The sequence below is a fragment of the Cimex lectularius genome, unplaced genomic scaffold, assembly GCF_000648675.2.
Source record: "Cimex lectularius strain Harlan isolate CLEC.00 unplaced genomic scaffold, Clec_2.1 scaffold104, whole genome shotgun sequence".
NCBI lineage: Eukaryota > Metazoa > Arthropoda > Insecta > Hemiptera > Cimicidae > Cimex > Cimex lectularius.
This window is the reverse complement of record NW_019392737.1, coordinates 32,943-55,768: the sequence shown is the minus strand read 5'-3', so window position 1 is coordinate 55,768 and position 22,826 is coordinate 32,943. Positions and strand designations below refer to the sequence as shown.

Here is a 22,826-nt window from a genome sequence, read left to right as displayed (position 1 = left end):
TTAAATTCTAGTGAAAGATAAATTTTACGTAATTTTCTTTAGAAATTGTTTACATGATTCGAATTGGCTTCAAACACAGAATTTAAAAATATTTAATAAATAGATTGCTTTACAAAAATGCAAATATGGCTTGAGAAAGCGATGTAAATCTCATGGAGAATTTTCAAATAAGTATAAAATATTAACAAGTTATGTTAATAATACTTAACAATAATGCGAAAAGAAAAACTTTTGGAACATGCCTTATGTAGTCAGTATTTTGTTTCATAAATTTTTATAACATTCGTTAAACAAACAAAAGCGCTGCCAATTCCATACTCTGACTTGCTTCCGCGAGTGAAAATTATTCACCGATTTTTTAGTAGTTTGTCGATATTAAATGTCAATTGCATCTGCCGATGTTGTCATTCTTCATATCGCAAGGGTCGATCATATGTAGTTCATGTTCATTTATTCGTGAAATCGTTTAATTTTTATTCTTTTCCCTGTAGGCTTGATATGTGCAATGACACAAACCGTTTCGTACGAAATAGTATGATACTCTTTAATTATTTATAAAGTCATGATTTGCTGCAGTTTTGCCAATGTCTCGTACAACTTTTAAGCCCACACGGAAAAAGCGTATGTAATTCTAGAAATTATCGCACCATCATATATAATTTTAAGGCCTTGGGAACTTACTGCTTCATTTTGCTTATTATGAGTTAGCAATATCAACGAATAGCATCATCAGTTTTCTTTTATATATGAAAATCGCAAGTCAGTTAACTATTACAAGGAACTCCTAAATAATTCAGATGTTTAACAAACTTCAGTTTTTGATGATCCAAATAAATATTATTATTACGCGGCTTTTTTTGGTTATTAAGATAACCTTTGATTTGTATCCATTAAACTTAATTTAATTTGATTTAACCCATGAGTGTATACCGTTCAAGGCTTTGTTAGCTGTTAGTTGAATATCACAAGGGTCCCTCACAAGCACCATCGATAAATATTCGTAGGTAAATGCAACTGCTTCAAAATTAACAGACAACTGCTCTTTCAAAAACGAGTTGTAGAGACCCAAAATAACCCAAAATCCAAGTTCACAAGCTGATCCTTGTGCGCACCCCTTGTGACACTAATAGACCTCTCGTTATTTGTCACCATAGATCAGAAAAAGATGTCAGACTGAAGTTCTTTTTAGATAAGGACTATCGTACTTGTCTCTTTCACAAAGGAGTGTTTTTTTACGAAGCTTTGAAACGTGGGACGGGGATCCTTATTTCAAAGGGCTTGAATAGATTTGAAATGCTTATTAGTTTCTTCGATCGGATAACATGCAGTGGGGGCTTTTTGCTTTTTTTCGAAAACAAAATATCAATGTAGTCATAATGAAAGTGATGTTTGAAAAATTATTCATCAAAATGTTCCATCCGTCTTTTCAGTCGGTTCATATAAATTAAAGAAAGAAGTGGAGCAACACAATTTATACAAGTTTTATATATCAAATCGCTAATTAATTTTTTACAAAATATAAAATTTATACTAAAAAATATGAACTTTAAAATGTTAGAAAAGTGTGGTGATTAGTGACCGTTAATCGATAATTATTCAGAAATCGTGAGATGCGGTCTGGTGTGATATACGTTTCAGAAAAACATTTTCTTTATCCTGCCACTGTTTCAATCTTTATTGAGATCATCTTCAGGGCCTGGGATTTACAGACATTGTTTACATTTAACAAATACATGTAGGATGTGGAAAAAAGTGAATTTATACAATACAAAATATATTTTTTATATTCAATCAAAGTATTTCTACTCGAGTAGTTCAATGTAAACAATGTTTGTAAATCCCAGGCTCTGAAGATGATCTCAATAAAGATCGAAACGTTGGCACGATAAAGAAAATGTTTTTCTGCATCTCACGATTTCTGAATAAATATTAGAAAAGGTTTTACTTTACTTAGATAAAGTTTAATTCATTAAATTCACTAATTCCCTGGTCCGCTTGACCAATTAATACTTTACAATTAATTAAGGTTTTTAGTTGAGATGAAAAAAAGTNTCTCTCTCTCTCTCTCTCTCTCTCTCTCTCTCTCTCTCTCTCTCTCTCTCTATGATATAGGACTATCGAACTAGCGAATTAAAGTCTATAATGAATGGCAAAGAGGGACAAAATGTTAATGTTTACAAAAATTGAGTCATCGCACTATATAATTATTGTATATAAATATACAATTTTCGTCCTCATATATATTACACAATTATCATTGTGATTACGAGGGTTGCTTTAGGCTAAAACCTTTTGTCGCTATATTCCTCGGAAATCTTTTTTCTAAACTCTATCTCTTGTCAGATTACCAAAGAAAAAACTAACCAGAGATAAAAAAATAATCTGGGTTTCCTACCACAGTCATCCGACCGCAATCCTACCAAACTTCTGTGGCTGGATAGAACGACCCAAAGGTCAAGAAGACCTCCAGAAGCTCTTCCTGGAATAATTAAAATGCGTATTTCCCGAAAGAGTTTAAAAAACGTTTTGATTATGATTCATCAATTTAAAAAGGAATTTTGTTAAATATTTTGAGGGATTCGCATGTTTAAAAAAAGTTCAATGTAGTATTTCTCGTTTCGATTTTACCTGTTGTGTCTGTGTTGAAACACAGAATGTTTGAGATGATCTTTCTCTCTGATGAGAAAATTAATATATACACTCAGCCGACGACGTTTAAGAGTTAACTTGTTGAAAGGGGACAAGATTTCCCTTTTTCCAAGTATAATCGATTCGCCCGAAGGGAGACTTCTTTTTCAGCCACTTTGTCAGTTTTTATTTAGGATGAAAGATAAGGGAATAATGGAATACGGTAGTAGGGTTTCTTCCCATAATTTTTGACATCGTGTGACGGCTCTTTCAAACCTTCAACGAATAAAAGATGATCGGTTTCAAACAGCTGAACAAAGGAAATAGTCTGTGTAAAAATGTCAAAAAAATTTCGTTCACCTCAAGAATTTTACCCGAGTCAAACACTCCCGGTGCCCCAATTTTTGATTTATGGGTTGTATTATCGGAGAAGTCTGTGATTAAAGGCGAGGTTTTTGCTATATTGAAATTCAATTTAACTACATCTAGCTCGAAAAATGATTGATCGTGAAACTATGAATAGAAAAAAAAAAGAAGTGACATTAAATAGAAAAATAAATTATTATCTATCCTATCCTTTCCTAAAAAAATCTATCTTCTACTTTTTTCACTTTCTTTATTTCGTTAACATTTTTCACTTTCTAGTTCTCTATCTCAATTTTTTCTCTCCTCTCTTTCCATGTTACTTATTTTTCCCTTTCGCTCCCTCTTCCCCGTATACCTTTCATCTCTTTAGTACTCATTTTATCTTAATTATTTTCTTTCCGCTTTCCCTTGTAACTCTCAATATTTTTTTGTACTTTACTTTCAGTTTTCTTTCTCTTTCTCTCTCTCACTTATTCACTCACTCCATCTCTCTCCTTTTCTCTCCTTCCCCTGCACACATTTTTTTCTTTTCTGTCTTAATTCTTCTCTGACTCGCTCTTTCAAATTTTCATTTTTTCTTTCCATACTCTCTATTTAAACCTTTCGATCCTCTCTCTTTCTCTCTCTCTCTCTCCCTCTCCCTCCCTTGCTCTCTCTCTCTTTTATATTTGTCATCGCTTTCTCTTCCTCTCTCTCCTCGTTTAAATCTTTTCCCAATCTCATTCAATTGTTCTTCCCTCCTTCTATCTATCTTTATTTTTATCTATCAGAATAAACATTTACTTACAACTATTTACTTTTTTATTCTTTAATTTATCTAGTTATTTCTATAGTCATCTCTCTCTCTCTCTCTCTTTTATATATGTTCTTGACCCTCTCTTTCTCTTTCCTGCCCTTGCTAATTCACAAAACCTAGTTCACGCTCTCTCTCTTCCCCTCTTTCTCTTTGTCTAAATCTTTTTCCAACCTTTTCTTAATTTTTCCTCTCCCCCTCTATCTATCTTTATTTTTATCTTTCAGTATATATATCTAACTACTTATTTTTCTATCCTTTAATCTATCTAGCTATTTCTATAGCCATCTTTCTCTCTCTCTCTCTCTCTCTCTCTCTCTCTCTCTCTCTCTCTCTCTCTCCCTCTCCCTCACCCTCTCTTTATCTATCTTTACTATCGAGCTATCTACCTATATCTTTTTTTAATATCTTCATCTTTGGTTTTTACAAGTTTTAGTTAAAAATTGTTGCATTTTTGTGGCAGGAATGTGTAGCATGTTTCAAATTATTTGGAGCCGACAGTGTTTATACGTTTTAGCTAAAGAAATTTCAGTTTCGACCAGCATGACTGATATAATAGAGGTTTGTGTTAAGTTTTAATTATACATTATATTGAAAAAAGTTGAAAATTGTGTTGACAACTGTAAAAAATGTTATAACCTAATGTTTTTTTTAATGTTATAAAAATGTCATCAATAAATGTATGTTTATCATTTTTAAGTAAAAGTTAAAAGAATAAAATGCTGAGTGTATCTTTGATTATCAGCTTAAACATTAAAGTAGGTTCAAGTTGTATTCGTTAGGAGTCCAACTTGCTCTTATCATAAAAATAGCAGAGTTGTGTAAATAAAAAATCCAATTTTCGTTACGAAATCGCACCGAAGGAAATGATTGGAGTTGACCAAGAGGTTTTCAATTTCCGAACCCAATCAGAACGATATCTTAATCTTGGAAGTGCGTCATGCCCCTTTTAATTTAGAGACAATTTTCACTTCCCACGTTATTCAGTTTTGATCACAGTGAACGCTTTCACCTTTATCGCAGTTCTCCGAGGAGGCAATGAGGCAAGTTTGTTATTTCAAGGCTCTGCACCCAGCAGAATGTGATGCCAAATAATTTTCAGAGCTTAGACGGTAAAATCAAAATCCTATCCACACTCCCACAACTCGGATACTACTCATCGAATATCACGGCTCAGTACTGTTTGGAATTGAGAAACTTCATAAAATTATCATCATGATTGTTCTACTTATAAAGAGTATACAATAATACTAAAATAATTTCTAAAATTAAAACCGTTGAAGGTGTTTGTAAGTATTATACGTACAGGGGAGAGGGTACGTAGATAGGATCAACGAATTTATTGACTCTTTTTTGGTAGTACAATGTCGAAAATTATTATTATTATTATTTTTTTGACTGGGGCTTCCGACATCTAGGTCATTTGGGAAGCCCCAGTCAAAAATAAAAGTCGAAAATTATTAGAAACGTGTCCGAGTGTTCTTGACAATTTTCTTCCCTAAGAGCTGATAAAAAATTAAATAATTGCCATAAATTTTTTAAAGCATAGTTTTCTGCCATGGTTATGCATGTATTTCAAGATTATTGTATATCAATAAATTATTTTATTAAATTCACTAATTTCGGGGTCCGCTTGACCAATTAATGTATTACAATTAATTAAGGTTTTTAGTTGAGATAAAAAAGTCAATGGCACGAGCTGGATTCGTACCCACGATCTTCGGCTTGATAGGCCGCTGCTCTACCACTTGAGGTATTGTGACCCCGATCCACTCGGATACCAACTTCCCATCCGGTCATTTGGTCAAATAAAAAAAAGTGTTTGCTTTTAATAGAATGACGTAAAATACAATTTAGTGGATTTTGGAGTTACACAAGGATCCATCTTAGAACCCATATTTTTGAAATATTTACTTTAACGATCTTTCAACGTTGTACATAATGATTGTTCAGAGATGGTTAGAATTAGAGACTTCAAAGAAGCCGACTCCTCATAGAAAAGTGAATTTCTATCCCTACTTTATTAATACATTAGAGTCAGAAATTAATAGCAAAATTTTTAACTCTAAAAAATAATGTTTCAGTTTGATTTTTCAAAAAATGGAAAACTAACTGCGTAAACGGTCTTGGCTAAAATTGGACATAAAGTTTAATTGACACAGCCGAATTGCTTTCATAAGTAATAAACTAACATTACTATTCTTTATGCTATTGTAAACATGTCGTAGTACTAAACATTCTGAGAATGATTTATTCAGCATTTTTTCAGGAGTCCTGAAATTACAATATTTGGAATAAATAATTGCGTTAGGATTAAGGTGTGGGGCGTTTGTTAACAACCATTGCACACCGCTCTTCAGAAAATTATTTTTATGGCAGTATCTCCACTATATGTCTACATAAATTATTAATACAAATTATATATAAATAAATGAAAGAAAATGTGCATAAATATTTGAAAAACTGTGTGGTGATTAGTGACCGTTAATCGATGATTATTCAGAGATCGTGAGATGCGGTCTTGTGTGATGTTGGTTTTAGAAAAATATTTTCTTTATCGTGCCAACGTTTCGATCTTTATTGAGATCATCTTCAGGGCCTGGGATTTACAGACATTGTTTAAATTAAACAAATATACGTAGGACGTGAAAAAAGTGAATTTATACAATGCAAAATATATTTTTTATATTCAATCAAAGTATTTCTACTCACTCAAAGTGTTAGTTTTTTGTGTAGATGTGTCATTATTGGATATTGTGTTGAAAATGCCATTGAGATATTGCTGTTTTATGTACACATACATTGGATTTTGAAGGGGTGGGGAAGTAAGTCGGTATAGAAAGACATTTTTGTATAAGGCATTGGCGTCTTTGTGGTGAAAAGAGCCGACGAAGGGAAAAAACGTGGGTAATAGTTATTTCAGGATTATATAGACGGGGATAAATAGGAAAAAGGATAGCTAAATTATTGAAAAATTAGACTACGTGAAAATGTTTGATGTGTGGAATGTGATGTGATGATATATGTGTTAAACATTTTCACATAGTCTAATTTTTCAACAATTTAGCTTTCCTTTTCGTATTTAACCCCGTCTATATAATCCTGAAAGGATAATCTGGTCGAACCATTACTAACGTTTTTTTCCCTTCGTCGGCTCTTTTCACCTCAAAGACGCCAATGCCTTATACAAAAATGTCTTTCTATACCGACTTCCTTCCCCACCCCTTCAAAATCCAACATATATAAACATAAAACAGCAATATCTCAATGACATTCTCAACACAATATCCAATAATGACACATCTACAAAGAAAACTAACACTTTGAGTGAGTAGAAATACATTGATTGAATATAAAAAATATATTTTGCGTAGTATAAATTCACTTTTTTACACATCCTACATGTATTTGTTAAATTTAAACAATGTCCGTAAATCCCAGGCCCTGAAGATGATCTCAATAAACATCGAAACGTTGGCACGATAAAGAAAATATTTTTTTAATACCTACATCTCACCAGACCGCATCTCACGATGTCTGAATAATCATTTGAAAAACTGTAACATATTTATGTATCAAATGTAATAAACAGAAATCCTGATAATTCACGAGTTCGCTACTGGTAAAAAACAATTTAGAAAAGTCCTAAAATTTTTTAATTAAAATTGTATTATTTTCTACACCAGAATATAAAAATGTTGCGACACAAAGTTTGTTTACGGAAGGAATGAATGAAAGAAAAGCTGGTAAAAAAAATCCTCTAGACAAAATATATAAAATGCAAAATATTATAAGCGATTTGTGTATGTAAAATAAAAATGTACATTGCATCCAATGTAAGAACATTTTTTATTTCTCACACTGCTAAGTGCAATTCGCTATGAATGTGAAAATGAAAATATTTGATTTCCACACGACTCTCCTTATTTACAGAAAATTTTATTGGGCATTATCACGTCATAATAAACTGCACATAACGGCAAAATCCTGACCTCGGTTTACTGTTGATTTAAACGTTGTTGATATAGGCTGAAAGTAAAAATATTCCGTTTTCTAACGGTTATTATAACGTTGAATTTATTTAAAAAAAACCAGAGGACTCATGAATTTTTATGTGGAACACAGGACATCGGAGAAAACAAATTACCCTCTACCAGCCGAAAAATGGCTTTTTTATTTGCTATAAGAATTCTTATATAAATAACGGCTTTGACTGGTGTTGAAAACGAGTGAAAATTTTTGTTTGGTTTTGTTTAGATTTACATACTAAAAAAATAGTCTCAATAAACAAGCGGCAAGTTGGCATGTAGCCGCTTTTACGCATTTTAATTTTTTTTTTAAATTGGACCATTTATAAAAATTAACGGGATAATACCGCTCTCAAAATGGCACATGTAATAACCAAACAAATAGATTTAATTATTTTAATCACCTAAAAAAGGCATATAATTAAGTGTTTTCTCTCAAATTTTTGTAAAAATCAAAGAATATTTTTTTCTATACGTTCTTGCTTCCGATTTTTCTAAAATTAGAAAAATAGGGATATAGTTGAATCAATTTCACCGATCCACAAGATATTCTATAGTATAATAGATCGTATAGTACAGATTAGATAGATAAATCTTATAGAATATTATATATCTTATGTAGTAACTTATAAAGCACGTTATTTTCTTCTCTTAGATACAAATATCAATCAAGTGATTTATAATAACTTGAAATACATGAATAACAAAGACACAAACGTATCTTCGATACTTTTAAATTTAAAAAGGAAACTTTATATTCCTTTCTCACCCTAAAAACACTAAAATTAAATTATTCCGGAAAATCAAAATTTTCGCGTGCCTGGCAAATGCCTACGAATTTTTTTTCACTTCGAAATTCATAAAAATATTGTTGGATTTAAAACGTCTACCGGAAAATTTTGGAGGGTTACATTAAAACATTTCATTTCGTAATGAAGCCAAATCGGTCTTTGTAAATAAAAAATAACGAAAGATGTCACATAAAACGTTTGAGTGGTTAATGTTAACCTTCTTTTTCTCACTTAAAATGCTATGAAATCTAAACGTAGTTAACATAACCTGAAACCAGATATATAACATTTTCGAACGGTGGTAATAACCAATTAATTAATCTTTTTATCTAAGGTTTTGGTGGAGATGAAAAATTAGTGTCACGAGCGGTATTCGGAATTTCATTTCAACCAAAAACCGTCGATAAAAAGAATAATTAATTGGAATAATTAATATGGTCAATTGTGACCACTAAACCAATATGAGTTGTGATAACGTAGAAATTATATAAAATCCAGAGGGGGTAATGCATGTTTATATGAAACACAGGACGGTTTTTGCTATAGTAATTCGTATTTAAGGGATGGGCGGGCGCTTCAAACGACTTTTGACAAATAAAATTTTTTGGTCTACTTTAGCGAAAGCGTTTCTTCGTTTTTGCAACTTTTTTCTGAACAATATAAGAAACTTTTCTGCACGTAAAGCTGACGACAAGAAAAACGTTTTTAATGCAAACTATGCTAAACGAGAACTTGAGAAAGCTTTTATTAAATCAACATGATATACGCAAGGGCGAAATTTACAATAAAACGCCTTGACCTAAGTGGGATATATAAAAATATGAAAAGGTGAAATTTTTTAAAAAAGTATGTAGAGTGGAGCAATAAATAAAATAAATAGTATAATAGGAGAGATCACCTGACTATAAAAACACAATAAACCTTTCATATAAAAGATTTTTATAGGTGTTTTAAATTTTAAAACCAATCTCCTCTTAATTATTAATACTATAATTTGTTGAAGTCGTGAGGAGCGATCAAGAATTTGGTAGTTAAGAAAAACATCTTTTTTTTGCCGACGTTTCGACGTTTATTCGGCTCATCGTCAGGGCATAAAGTGTGATGCTATTCTTGTGGTGTCATATTGGTTTTGTGGGAAAGTGTTATGACTACAAGAATAGCAACACAGTTTATGCCCTGAAGATGACCCGAATAAAGGTCGAAGCGTCGGTAAAAAAAGAAAAAAAAAAGGTGTTTTTCTAAACTATCAAATTCTTGATCGCTCCCCACGACTTCAACATATTATGAAACACCCCGTCACTAAGAAACACATTAATATTATACTAAAACAAAATTTTATGTTAGACGATGATAGCATTGTAATATAAAACAGAAGTAATTTAATTATAGATTTAGTTTCAAAACAGTTGTAAAACAACGGTAACAGTAATTGGCTTATAAATTTAGTTATATAATAAAAATGGTTTATTGTGATGTAAAAGTTTATTATGTATAATTTAATGTTCGATAATAATGTTATAAGTAAATTAATGAAAACTATACAGTAGGTATAGTATAGTCATAAACAAATAAATACACATATAGAACTATTTACCTACGTTTATAAATTTAATATGATATCTAAAATTACTTAACCCACAGTTAATTATTTAAACACAATGTAATTCAAACTGAAAGCAGTATGAATCTAACAGGCAATGAGGGTAAAATAATTTTTTTAAAGCAAGACTATTATTTTAAGTAATTAAATTCTGATGAACAAATAATATAATTGGTATTTATTATTTAAGAATGTAATTTTGTTTAAATATTGAGTCTTTATAACAAACAAAACTCAAAACGAACAGAACAATTTGTTTTTATTTACTATTAACTCACACATCTCAAAATCTTTAAGTTGAAATTCAAAATATTTACCTGCATAAAAATGATTTGCTCTTTCGTGAAAGTGGTGGTGTCTCATGCTGACATCCTGCTCTCCAGGCTGGTGGAGTTGGGGTATTAAATTGAGCCAGACGGCCATTTTATGGCCTCTGTAGTGACTTTTCATCCTCGGTTTTGTCGCTGAAAATGAACAGATTTATTATTGTTTACGATATTGCGATCGTTGGATATTGGCCAGAAATGAATTAAATCTAAAGAGAGGTCAGGTCTTTATTGCATAACCACAGCGAAAATCTTTGAGCCGTCCACGAAAGCAAGAACACTCTATGTGATTATCTTGTTGTTTACACAAGAGACCCTTTTCCTTTGTCTAGGGTCCCTTTGTAACCCTACGCCGTACCAGAACCGCCCCGGCCAGGATTGCGTGAACCTTTCAATTAAATAAAATACCACAATAATTGACTTATTGTTGGATCAAGTCCTGGTTAGCGTCCCTTTAAATTCAGTAACAAGCGAATTAATTTTGATAGTAAATTATTAAATAATAGAAATGAATTATATTTTTTTAATAAAAATAAATCTTGAATATATTAATACAATTTGTTGATAGCTTGTATTTTTATAAACATTAATAATGATTAATCCTTAATAGTTCATCGTTATAATAGTATTTTTTCAGCATAGGAACCACAGATATAATATAAAAAAAACGAAATAGTTTAAAGTACCTTTTTCATATGTAAAAAGTTGATTTGGCCTATCAATTTATTAAAATCAAATGAGAAATTCTATGTGTCTTCCAAAAATGTAGCTACACAATTACCTTTCACTCGTACATTTGTATACACATTTTATACACTTTTCAGCGGTCGGAAAGTGCGGAAAGGAAAGATTTAAAATCACAAATCCTTTTATCTGTTCTTACATTTTATGCAAAGAAGGGTCGGCCGGTTGCCAAGATGTTACGTTCCTTGGATTTATCGCCTTGTCCTCCGTTTTCCTCCGGCAGCCCCTCAACCCGACCTAATCCAATTTCCGAACATTCCTCGGCTCAAAGAAACTCCTGGGGAAAAAATTATAAAGCAATCAAGTTTCGGCAATTTCCTCTCCCAGGCCCGTTTCGTGGATGTTTCCGAATGGCTGCTGGCACTAGAACATCAACAGTTCATTTTTGTCGACTCCTTTCCCGTCCTCTATATCAACTTTTGAGATGAAAATGATCGATCAATTGCATTGTTTAAATATTACCTCAATGCACCTGGGTAAATGAATGAAGTTTAAATGAAACAATTGTACCAAAATATATAAGTTACTGTCGGTGGAAATATGACTGAACTGGGACTTTCCCAGTAATAAATATTATTTTCATTCCAATTGATTATTCATTTTGTGTAAGGTCTTGGTTGAGATGAAAATGTTAGCGTTATGAGTGGGATTCGAACCCACGACTTTCGGCTCACGAATTGAATCCGCTCGTGACACTAAATTTTTCATCTCAGCCAAGACCTTACATAAAAATAATAATTAATTCAAATAATAATTATGGACAATCAGACCACTAAGCATAAATGGATGAATATTTTCATTGTTAAAATGTATATAGGTATTTTATGCAAAATCTTTATATTACATTTATATAATTAAATTTAAAAAAATGTAAATAATAAAAGGTTCAATCATGCAGAGGCAACTTTTTGTGACCACTTTTCTTGTTCCTTTGTGAAAACGTCGTCCTTCTTTTCTAGAATACATGTCATGTGACTATGTTATTAATAATAAATTAAATCCCGCTTTGGAATCAAATGCTTTCACCGTTAGATAAAAAAACGTTGAATTATGGATAATATGTAACGTAACTCTCTCTAACCATAAACTTTTACTCTAATTCTTTCTTAACTAACCAACCCCGTACAAGACACTATCCCTAACTCTAACCATAACCCAATCCCTATTAAACCTAACTTATACCATCCATAACTTTAATCCCATCAAATTTGATCTAACCCGTTCGTAACCCTAATCCCAACTAATCTACTTTACTTCCTAGCCGTACCTAACCCTTCCTTGCGTTACCCTAACTTTACCTAATCTACACCGTCCTAACTCAACCCCCTTCACATTTAACGATCCCGATCTAGCCCTACCTAATCTAACTCTTCCTAACCCTAACCATATCTTGCCTAACACTAACTCCATCTAACCTATCCTTACTTAACCTTCCTAATCCAAATTTATACCTACCTAAACATAACTTAGAAATTCTTCCTAACCCTAACCCTGACCTAAACTAATCATTCTTAACCAAACCTAACTTAACCCCTAACTCTACATACCCTAATCCTACTTAACGTAACCCCAATTTCCATACTTCTTCCTAACTTAAATTTTTTTTTAACCTAATCAGTCCGTAACGTTAAACCCATCGTACCTAACCTTATTCAACCTACACATGCATACCTTGGTAACCACAAATCAATGACGTGAAAAGGGTCTCGCAAAAAAGATTTCATGTCCATCCCAAAAACACATATCTGATCAACAATTTATAAAAGTCATACATGATGGAAATTATGTACGATCTATTTGTTCATATAAAGTTTGTATGTTAAACTTTAATTTTGTGGAATAATTATTTATAAAACAGCTTAAAATAATATTTTTATTTTTTTATTTTTCACAAACTTCCGTGTTGAAATGTTTTAAAACCGTGGTTGCCGAGTGGTTAGTGCGCCCGACTCGTATATGCCGTGATGGTGGTTCTGCGTTCAAATACCGTCATAGCCCATGGAATTTTAATTGAGTATAAATAAAAAAAATAGTATTGTAAAGTTGTTTGATCCCTCGGCTGTGATATCCAACGGGTAGTCGGCCATTTAAGCTCTTCTATATTTCAAAAATTAATTTAATTTATTTTTTGAAAATTGATCGCAATATTTCCTGATTTTTTGTTTTTGACCTTTCAATGTTTTACATATTTTTGAATTCACTAATTTCGTTGTCCACTTGACCAATTAATACTTTACAATTAATTAAGGTTTTTAGTTGAGATGAAAAAAAGTTAATGGCACGAGAGGGATTCGAACCGACGACCTTCGGCTTGATACGCCGCTGCTCTACCACCTGGGCTATCGTGACCTCGATCCACTCGGACATCAACTTCCTATCTCAACCCCACCTTATGAGTTCTCCCTCCTTTTGCCATTTTTCAAATGTCGTGTAATCGGTTTGGATTCTCGACGACAATTGAAATGGCGACGGAGAGCTTTAGTGAAGTGTACTTCATTTTAATTCATTAAATTCACTAATTCCGTGGTCCGCTTGACCAATTAATACTTTACAAGTAATTAAGGTTTTTAGTTGAGATGAAAATTTTTTTTAATCTCAACTAAAAACCTTAATTAATTGAAAAATATTTTTGAACGTTTAAAAAATTGACCTATTTTGAAATGAAATGATTCTTTATGGCAGCGATTATTTCAATGAAATCTTCATCACTTGGAAGGTGAAGTAGCGCCTGGCATGTTCCAGCTTGTTGTGAGGTAAACTAGTGTGGAACTTCTCTTCATGCCCTTCTCACTTCCCCTAACTTGTTTAAGCGGCGATTCACTCTTGAGTGTGACAAATCTGCTTTTGTTGGACAGTTTGGCAGGTGCTTTATGTAAGATTGACACAGGACATCTAGAGTGCCGCTGTTCGCCACTTCTGGTCAACAACGTTAACTCAGTCCTCTCTAATTTTTCAAATTAACGCCTGGTTGTATTGTATAACCATGTCGTATTGTAATTTCCACATTATTCACATTATTGAACATGTAAAACCTTTAAAGAAAGCATGATTATTATGGTTCTAAACTTATTTTAATGATTTCAATTTCATGCTCGGGTTTTTGAACATAAAGGTACAGAAAGCATCAAGGTGAACACAAGTTTCTACCGCACTTGACTTTCTTTATTTGGAAAATGCGGTTTGAAAGGAATTCCTGTACAGATAAATTCGCTTTATATCCGGCCCATTTATCGGTGCTTTTACGGAAATTTTACCTTCAATTTGTTCGATAATTATCTTTGAATAAAAAAGTTCAGTTTTGCGTCATGTCTTTACTTTCTCTACGATTTATTTTAACACTTGGTATAACTAAAAATTTAAAGATAAGTTTGTCTTCTCGCTGAACAGCGTCCTGTCTTTAGCTTAATCTGTCTTAATTATTTAGTCGAGATTATCAAAATAGCATTTAGGATATTCCAAATGGTTGTTTGAACATTGTTTTGAACTGTTGGACGTTGATTAGATTTATCCGACGAGCTTGACAGTTTAAATACGAACTTGGAACAAGTTTTTGACTTAGCAGGTCGAGACAATTAAATGCTAATATTTCTCATTATCCGTTGTTTTTTGACATTTGTATCAATATGTTCTCAGATAAAAAGCAGACTTAAGTAAACTCAAGTGCTTCCAGTTAGAGTAAAATTTTTGAGATTTCTGCGGGGTAATAAACATGTAATTTGGTCGTTTGTCAGGCGGTTTCAGTATTTTCCCATTGTTTTGGGTTAATTTCTTCGCCCACTTTCTTATAATCGTTAGTTCCTACATTTGTTATTAAATGTGCCCTTTGGCGTTGATTTATTTAGAGTTTTTTTATGGTTGTCATATTTATTGGTCTGCACGCCCCGTAGTTTTCTTTACTATAGTAAATAATGTGTGTAAGTTGTGGTTGATTGGTATCTTGATTCCTTCTGGTAACTGAGTTAGTTTGCATATTTGTTTGTTTTTGTATTCATTTTCTGTTCTTTCTGTACGTCAGAAATTAATTTTTTAAGCCTGGCTAGTGAAAAGTTTTGTTTGAAATTAGTAACAGCCTAATATGTTGTTTGTATCAACCTTTTAATTTTCTTGTCTGTATTTTTCTCATATTTCCAAGTAATCGGATGAACAAATGTAAATCAAATATTTTCAATGAGAATGTAATTAAAAACTACCGCTACGTATGAGTTAAGAAAATAAAAACAATCTGATGGTCTTACAAAGGTAGAAGAATTCTTTCCCAAAATGTGTGCATGACTTAACCTTTTATATTTATGTATATATTGTTCGTTGAAATTTCTGTTTAAATAAGTGTAATATAAAGAATTTGAATTAAAATACATGCATTTTAATAATAAAAAGTTTGTTTTAACATTTATAAATGGCATTATTCTGGTAAAGACCCAGTTCAGTCATATTTTCGTCGATAGTAACGACTTTTTTGTATATCCATTGTTTTTTAATTACACCAATGTACTGACGTGGGAAGTCTATGGACGTCGAATCACCGATTGCAATAAAAAGTTTTTTGATGATAATAGTTCATCGGTGATCTCACGTAGAATTCCCTTATCAGTAAATGAATAATGTAATGGTTATTGGTCACATTCTTAAATCATAACGTTTTTTATGCATTTATGCAATTATTACTTACAAATATTTTTAAATGAAATATCGTCAAATAATAAAAAAAACTATGATCAGTGATGTAAAAACATGATTACACGGTTAATCCTTTTATAGTAAAACAATTTAATTTTTTCACCTACAATTTTTTAAAAATTATTACAATACCTGAATTTACAAACGCAGCTATATTTTTGTACAGGAGTTAATATCAGGCAATGAAATATTTAATATTTCGTATTTAAAACGAAATTGTTTACGAGGCTTCATAGAGGTAAAAATTATTTTGTTTTTTTAATTTCCCACCTTCGTAAAACAAATGATTCGCGTTTAAGCGATGGCGCAATCGGTCCCCAGAGAGATATATTTCTCTCGTGTTATTGTCGGCGGTAGGTAATTGAATAATTCAGGAACCATTTGAATGTGCGCTAGAGTGGATGCTGATTTGTGAATTCATTTAGAAATTCAGAGTTTGTCCGTTTCGTTTTTCCATTTTTTTCCACTCTTAATATTTCTCGCACCTGCCAAAGGGAGAAAAAGTAGGATTTTGTTACTAGTATTTTTACATTTTTTAGCAAGAGAAATAGAATATTGTAATAAATTTGAAATATTGCAGTAGATAATTTTTGCTCTGCTATTAACTTTCTATCAATTGAATCGCTGGATTATGCCTTCGATAAAATCTTCCCACGCCTTGATTTTATTACTCCAACAATTTGTTAAAAACTCAAATGAAAAGTAATAACGAACCTTCTGCTTATCTTTAATGCAGTTGCTATTAAGCTGCTTTCACACCAAAGCAACATAGAACAACTTTTGTCTTTGAGAATAGGCCATACCCGATTGACACAAGGACACTTGCTTTGGAAGCAACCCGCGCAAGTGGCCCCATTTTAGAGAAAGGTTGTTCAGGCAATGAAATATTTAATATTTCGTATTAAAAACGAATTTAATTCTGATCGAGGAGTCCCACACCTTGGCTCCTTACTGGGAGCGTATGGCATCCGGCATAAAGACTGTCTTTTGACATAAGAGTGAGTTGTTGGTGGGTTCTCTTTTAATTTTTTAATATAAATTATTTATATCGGTATTTCCTCATAATGTTGTAAATATAATATATTATTATTGTGTAGCTGTACAGTGCGTGTATATATATATATATATATATTTGTTTGCTTATTGATATAGGGAGTAACAGGGTTGAATGTCAATACTGACATGGTGGATTCACCTCAAAAGTTCCTTGCCAGCAGAACGAGATTTCTATCCTGACTCTTCCCTGCGAAAATACATTTTTGTGATCTTAGTATAAAATCGTGATTTCTCAGCTTTAGCGTCATTAACAACAACAAACAAATCTTACCTTTATTTCGCAAACTACAAAAAATTGACTACAAGGTAACAACATTTTCGTTTAAAATTTCGCGTTTTCGAATACAGTGTAGCCGTTCAAAGAATAACAAATGGGAAAACCCGTGTTTTTTTGAAAATATTTAATTGTGGCTCGTGTAACGACTTTTCCATCAAAATTTTCTGTTGATTTCGCCAAAGTTGCTTTATTCTATAAGTATTCCAAGGACATACTTTTACATTTTTTACTGCTTTCCTTAGTGAAATATTTTTTGCAAGGTTGAAAAACGTTATATCGAACCCAAGGAGGCCAGCAACCCAAGAACATAAACATGTCTTATTTTTAATAAAAAACATTTATTAGTAGGTAACAAAAATTAAATACGTTCTAAGATAGAAGTTGAGAAATTACGATTTTATGTAAAAAAAAATAATCTGATTTTAGATTAAAATCAGAAAAACGTGAATAGCTCAGGAAAGAGTCAAGATAGAAACCTCGTTCTGGTGGCACTGAAATACGTTTTATTTAGTGAATCCACGATGACAGTATGAATTCGATGACCGGTACGACCTCCGTGGTAACACCAATTGGGTTTACAACTTACATACAGTACAACGTACATGTGTGTAAACTGTGCATTGTTAAATAAATATCACTCAAATTATATTATAGTTGAGTTTATTCCTTAAATGGACATCATATAGAAGTACATATAATGATATAATTCAATCAAAATAAGAAGATATAGAATCTATTCTATGTAAAGTATGTAGTATGAAAAGCAATAAATAATTATTGAAACAATGTTCAGTGTTATCTTAGATAATTTACAGTTCGAGATAAGAGACTAATTTCAGGTTTTAAAGTTTCTAAATTTATGAAACCTTGCAATTAATATACGTTGGGATATAATAAACGATATACAGAGACAAATTGCGGTTAATTGTGGCCTTACGGACCATAATATATTTAGTGTCTAGTAGATTTTTAATAGCCTTTATTATTTGTTGACTATGGTTGGATAGAATACCTCATAAAGTATTATATCTGATAACAATCCCGTGTTCGTTTTCAGAGCACTCATCAAAAGTTTTCCTCCTTTCTCGTAGTGAAAAGCGTAGTTTTGTTTGTATTTAATTCATTGCGCTTCAGATTCTAAGGTTGACTAAATTGCTAATGGGCTGAAGTTCGGCAGATCTGTTGATTTTCCCCTCGAACAAAACTACACCTTGTTTATGAACACAAAACTGCCAAGATTATAATAAACTTGACTGATTTAGTCTGTAATTAATTGCGATTTCCTGATCCCCTCTCTAATTAGTCAATAACAAACTCGTCCTCTTTTTATTTGACATAAAGTGAGATTTATTCATTGCAGAAATGTAAAGTGTATGTTTACCTTGAATTTAAAGTATTTATATTCTATGATGAGTCTAAAAATATGTTAAAATAAATAAACTCGCTTTTTGTTGATCTATTTTTTAATAGCTTTATTTGTGGCATTTAAAAAATAATATTATTATAAAATATTTTTATATTTTATTGATACCAGTACATACGTAATTATATATCTACTACAAATGATGTAAAAAAAATTCTGTATACAGATATTCTTAATTATTTTCATTTAAAAACAAACTTGTTTGTGTTAGCAATTTGATGATTGTTAACCCAGAAAAATTAATGAGAGAGAATTTATGTTTTGATTTGTTTTCAAAGCCTCAACGTTAACTATTGTCCTAGAAGATTAGTGGTTCGTGGATGAAAAGTCTGGCCCAACAGTAAACTTTTCCAGTGTTGATGCGAAAGCTAAATAAAGTTCCATTAAACAGCTTTATAAAGTGGTGCTATGCACTCTGTCGGACTGGAGGGAATCATTTGCACCTCTTGAAAGTACTAAAAATATTGAACTTTCCAGGCCTAATGAATGACGCTGAAATTTTTTTTTTTATAAAACACCATCTGAAAGCGAAACGGTCGATATTGTTAGAATGTTGCTTCGAAATAGAGTAACAGGCGTACAAACGTTTTGCCTATCTGTTGTATACAAACGTAAAAAATATTTTGAAAGATGACATATTGAAATCGGAAGAAAAATGGAAAAAAAATACAATTGAAAGCGGACTATATCTGCGGAATACGGTCCAAAATTAATCAATTATTTTATTATAAGAGAAGATATGGCAACGAGATTAAATAGCTAGATAGAATCAGGAGAAAACCTACCGGCTGCTTCATTTCTTTGAAACAAACTAAGAAAAGAGGAAAGCATGGAAAAAGAAGGTGGACTACACCAACCCACGGGGTAAATAAGCAATCAAACCCCTTCCAAATTCCCCTCTACAATGCCACCAGCCAAGAAATCAGGACAACCGGTTTATGGGGCAAGCGAATCTGCAGTCATGTTGTAAGAAGATTTCGGGTTTAGAGTGCAGGAACCCTACATCTTCAAAAAAGCTATCAGGTACATGTGCATGTATTAAGTAACTCCATATTACTAATTATATTACGTAAAATATTTACTTGTGTAAAAAATAGCAAATAAATCACTACAAATAGATACTGGTTAGATTTGGTGTTTATCCAAACTTTTATACATTTTAACAATATTTGATGTTTTGAAACATTCACTAAAAGTACGGCTATTAATTTTAGAAGAATAATTTCTTTAATTGAGGTTGAGATCATAATAAATCTTTATAAATTTTTAAACACTGGCAGATTGATAGTGTTTGAAAAGTTAAGCTGGAGGCGGAAAAGCGTCGTGAAAAAACTGTTGATGTAGTGCCAATATTCATTCGGAAATATGTCAGGCTTGGGAGAGGAAAATGCCGAAAGTTGATAGCTTAATATTTTTCCCCAGGAATTTCTTTAAGACGAGGGATGTTCGGCCATTAAATTTGATCAGATTGAGATGGGTAAAGTATTTAAAAAAAATTTACATTTAGAATATAATCACAGTATGACTCAGCTGTTCTGGTGGTTTATATTAAATTAAACCCCTCAAAGTCACAACATATCACCTTTACTGTCGTCAGACTTGTCCTATCATATAATTATACAATGAGCCTGTTCTTCAATCCGACAAAGTTAACTATTTAGTACTTACATTTGATAGAAGGCTAGCTTGGAATCCAAACACACGATTGAAAAAACAGGCATTCAACAAAGATTTAAAATGCTTTATTACCTACTCAACCGACAATCAAAATTACCATGAAAATCATACGCATACATTCTCAAACCTATTTCGATGTACGGTTGCCAAGTTTATGGATCGACCAAATATGTGGTGTTTAGTGACCGTCAGTCGATGATTATTCAGAAATCGTGAGATGCGGTCTGGTGTGACGTAGGTTTTAGAAAAACGTTTTCTTTATCCTGTCAACGTTTCGATCTTTATTGAGATCATCTTCAGGGCTCAAAGTGTTTGTTTTCTGTGTAGATGTGCCATTATTGTGTCTCGTGTTGAAAGTGCCAGTGAGATATTGATGTTTTATGTTTATATACGTTGGATTTTGAAGGGGGTGGTGAAGTAGGGACAGAAAAGCATTTTTATATGAGGAGTGGACAATGAGAAAGAATGGGTAATGGTTGGCCTTGGCCTGATTATCATTTCAGGATTATATAGGCAGGGATAATTAGGGAAAGGAAAGCCAAATTGTTGAATAATTAGACTATGTAGAAATGTTTGATGTTAGGAATGTAATTATTGCTTTGTATGTTATATTATATGTTGTGTGTGATGTGATGATAGTAGGTCCGGCTGAGGTTACACGTGTCTGTTCTCTAATGATGCCATCCATGTTTATCCCCTGTTTATTTCTGAAAAGTTACGTTTTTGTTTGTTTTGTTCTGTGTGTGATATATTTGGATGGTTGAAGTCGAAATTGTGTTTGTGTTCAAAATGGTGAGTAGCCAGTGCTGTACGATTTTGGTTTTTTTGCAATCACAGCTTCACTCTCTTATCCAGATATTGGGATGTAATTTTAATAACTTTTTCCAAAATTTAAGATCCCACACCAGAAACAACTAAGTGAGAGGTAATTTACAAAATCAATTATTTAACTGTCCGGCAAATTACATTGGACTTACATTCCCATTTTCCCTTCAAAATCCAATGTATATAAACATAAAACATCAATTCTCACAGGCACTCTCAACACGACACATCTACACATAAAACAAACACTTGGAGTGAGTACAAATACTTTGATTGAGTCTAAAATTTCTAGCATAATAAAAAATGCATTTTTACACATCCTGCATGTATTTGTATAATTTAAACAATGTTTATGAATCCCAGGCTCTGAAGATGATCTCCATAAAGATTGAAACGTTGGCACGATAAAGAAAACGTTTTTCTAAAACCTACGTCACACCAGACCGCATCTCTGGATCTCCAAATAATAATGAACGGCCGAATATTCCAAAATTCAAAGATTACAAAATTTCCAATCCAATATTTTAAGACTAATTGTTTTTGCCCATTTTTACGTAAACAATAACACACTTCACAGAGATCTACACAGGCCAACAGTTTTTTCATCCATCAAAACATATTACAGACGTTTTCACAGTAATTACAAAATCACACAAACACACAAATACAATTACTTCATTCCCCACAATTACCACGTAAAGGGCTGAAATGAATATGGATAAGAATCCATTTAAATGATTAATATCATTTTATTAATCTAGAGCGGGGTAGCTTTCTCTATAACGCCAGTAATGCCCCAAACATAAATTTAAATCCAATCTCCTTGTTGAATATAATACATGTACAGTTGTAGATACCAATAAATGAAGTAAAAAATTAAAATTTTATTTCTTATAATAGATTTATCTATTGTTTCCCGATTTTGCCATCCTGAAGGAATTAATTTCCAACTAAAGGAAAATAGTTTAAATTAAAGTCTTACCGTTCCAGCGATACTCGCAAAAAAAGGAGGGCAAAAAAGGGAAACGTGACAAATGACAAATAGCTCGGCTCACCTTGTCACCTATCATCAAGAGTTGACCCAAGACTTATCTCGAACAAGAGGGCGGAGGGGCGGCGATAAAGAATCGTATTTTTTTATAAGTCTTCTGTTTTTCCGATGGCCGGAAAGAATACGAAGATGGACAGTTTTCATTCCGAAAAATTTCCCGTTATTTGTTGAAAGTTGTGAACTGTCTATTAGCGACTCCCCGGGGCCGGGCCGGGGTGGCAAACGGCGGAGTGGCTCAAGGCTGAGAGCGGATTGATTACCTCCAACCCCCGTCTTCTCGTGGGAGGGCGAGGGTCGTAAATTGGTTTTCGGGCCGGCCCAACACGTACTTCACACATAAGTAACCGCCAATATGCATTAACCAGTTAACTAGGACAAAACCCCTATATTTTAACACTCTTCAAAACTACTGTTCATTGGATCTTTTTGATAACTGAATGACAAACCACCAGGAGAGGTAAACACACTTAATGCTTAATCCAAAACAAGGTTAAAGGATTTTTCAACGTTTACTTTTTATAGAATTTAAAATGTTTATTCCATCACATTTAAATTCTGAAGCAT

General features: G+C 32.4%; 1 protein-coding gene across 2 annotated transcripts in view; it reads right to left on the bottom strand.

Annotated features, from left to right (window-relative positions):
- The window catches only part of LOC112126943 (neuroligin-4, Y-linked-like), a 31,136-nt gene extending 8,668 nt beyond the window's left edge, over positions 1-22,468 (bottom strand). The window contains exons 1-2 of one of the 2 annotated variants that reach the window (XM_024226994.1): positions 22,267-22,468; positions 10,524-10,670 (exon numbers count right to left, since the gene is read on the bottom strand). In XM_024226994.1, the coding sequence (XP_024082762.1) occupies positions 10,524-10,656 (133 nt within the window). In that variant the 5' untranslated portion in view covers positions 10,657-10,670; positions 22,267-22,468. Of the gene's footprint in view, positions 1-10,523; positions 10,671-11,415; positions 11,854-22,266 lie in introns of those variants that run through there. The other variant, XM_024226993.1, reaches the window with a different exon arrangement.
- Positions 22,469-22,826: the final 358 nt, after the last annotated feature.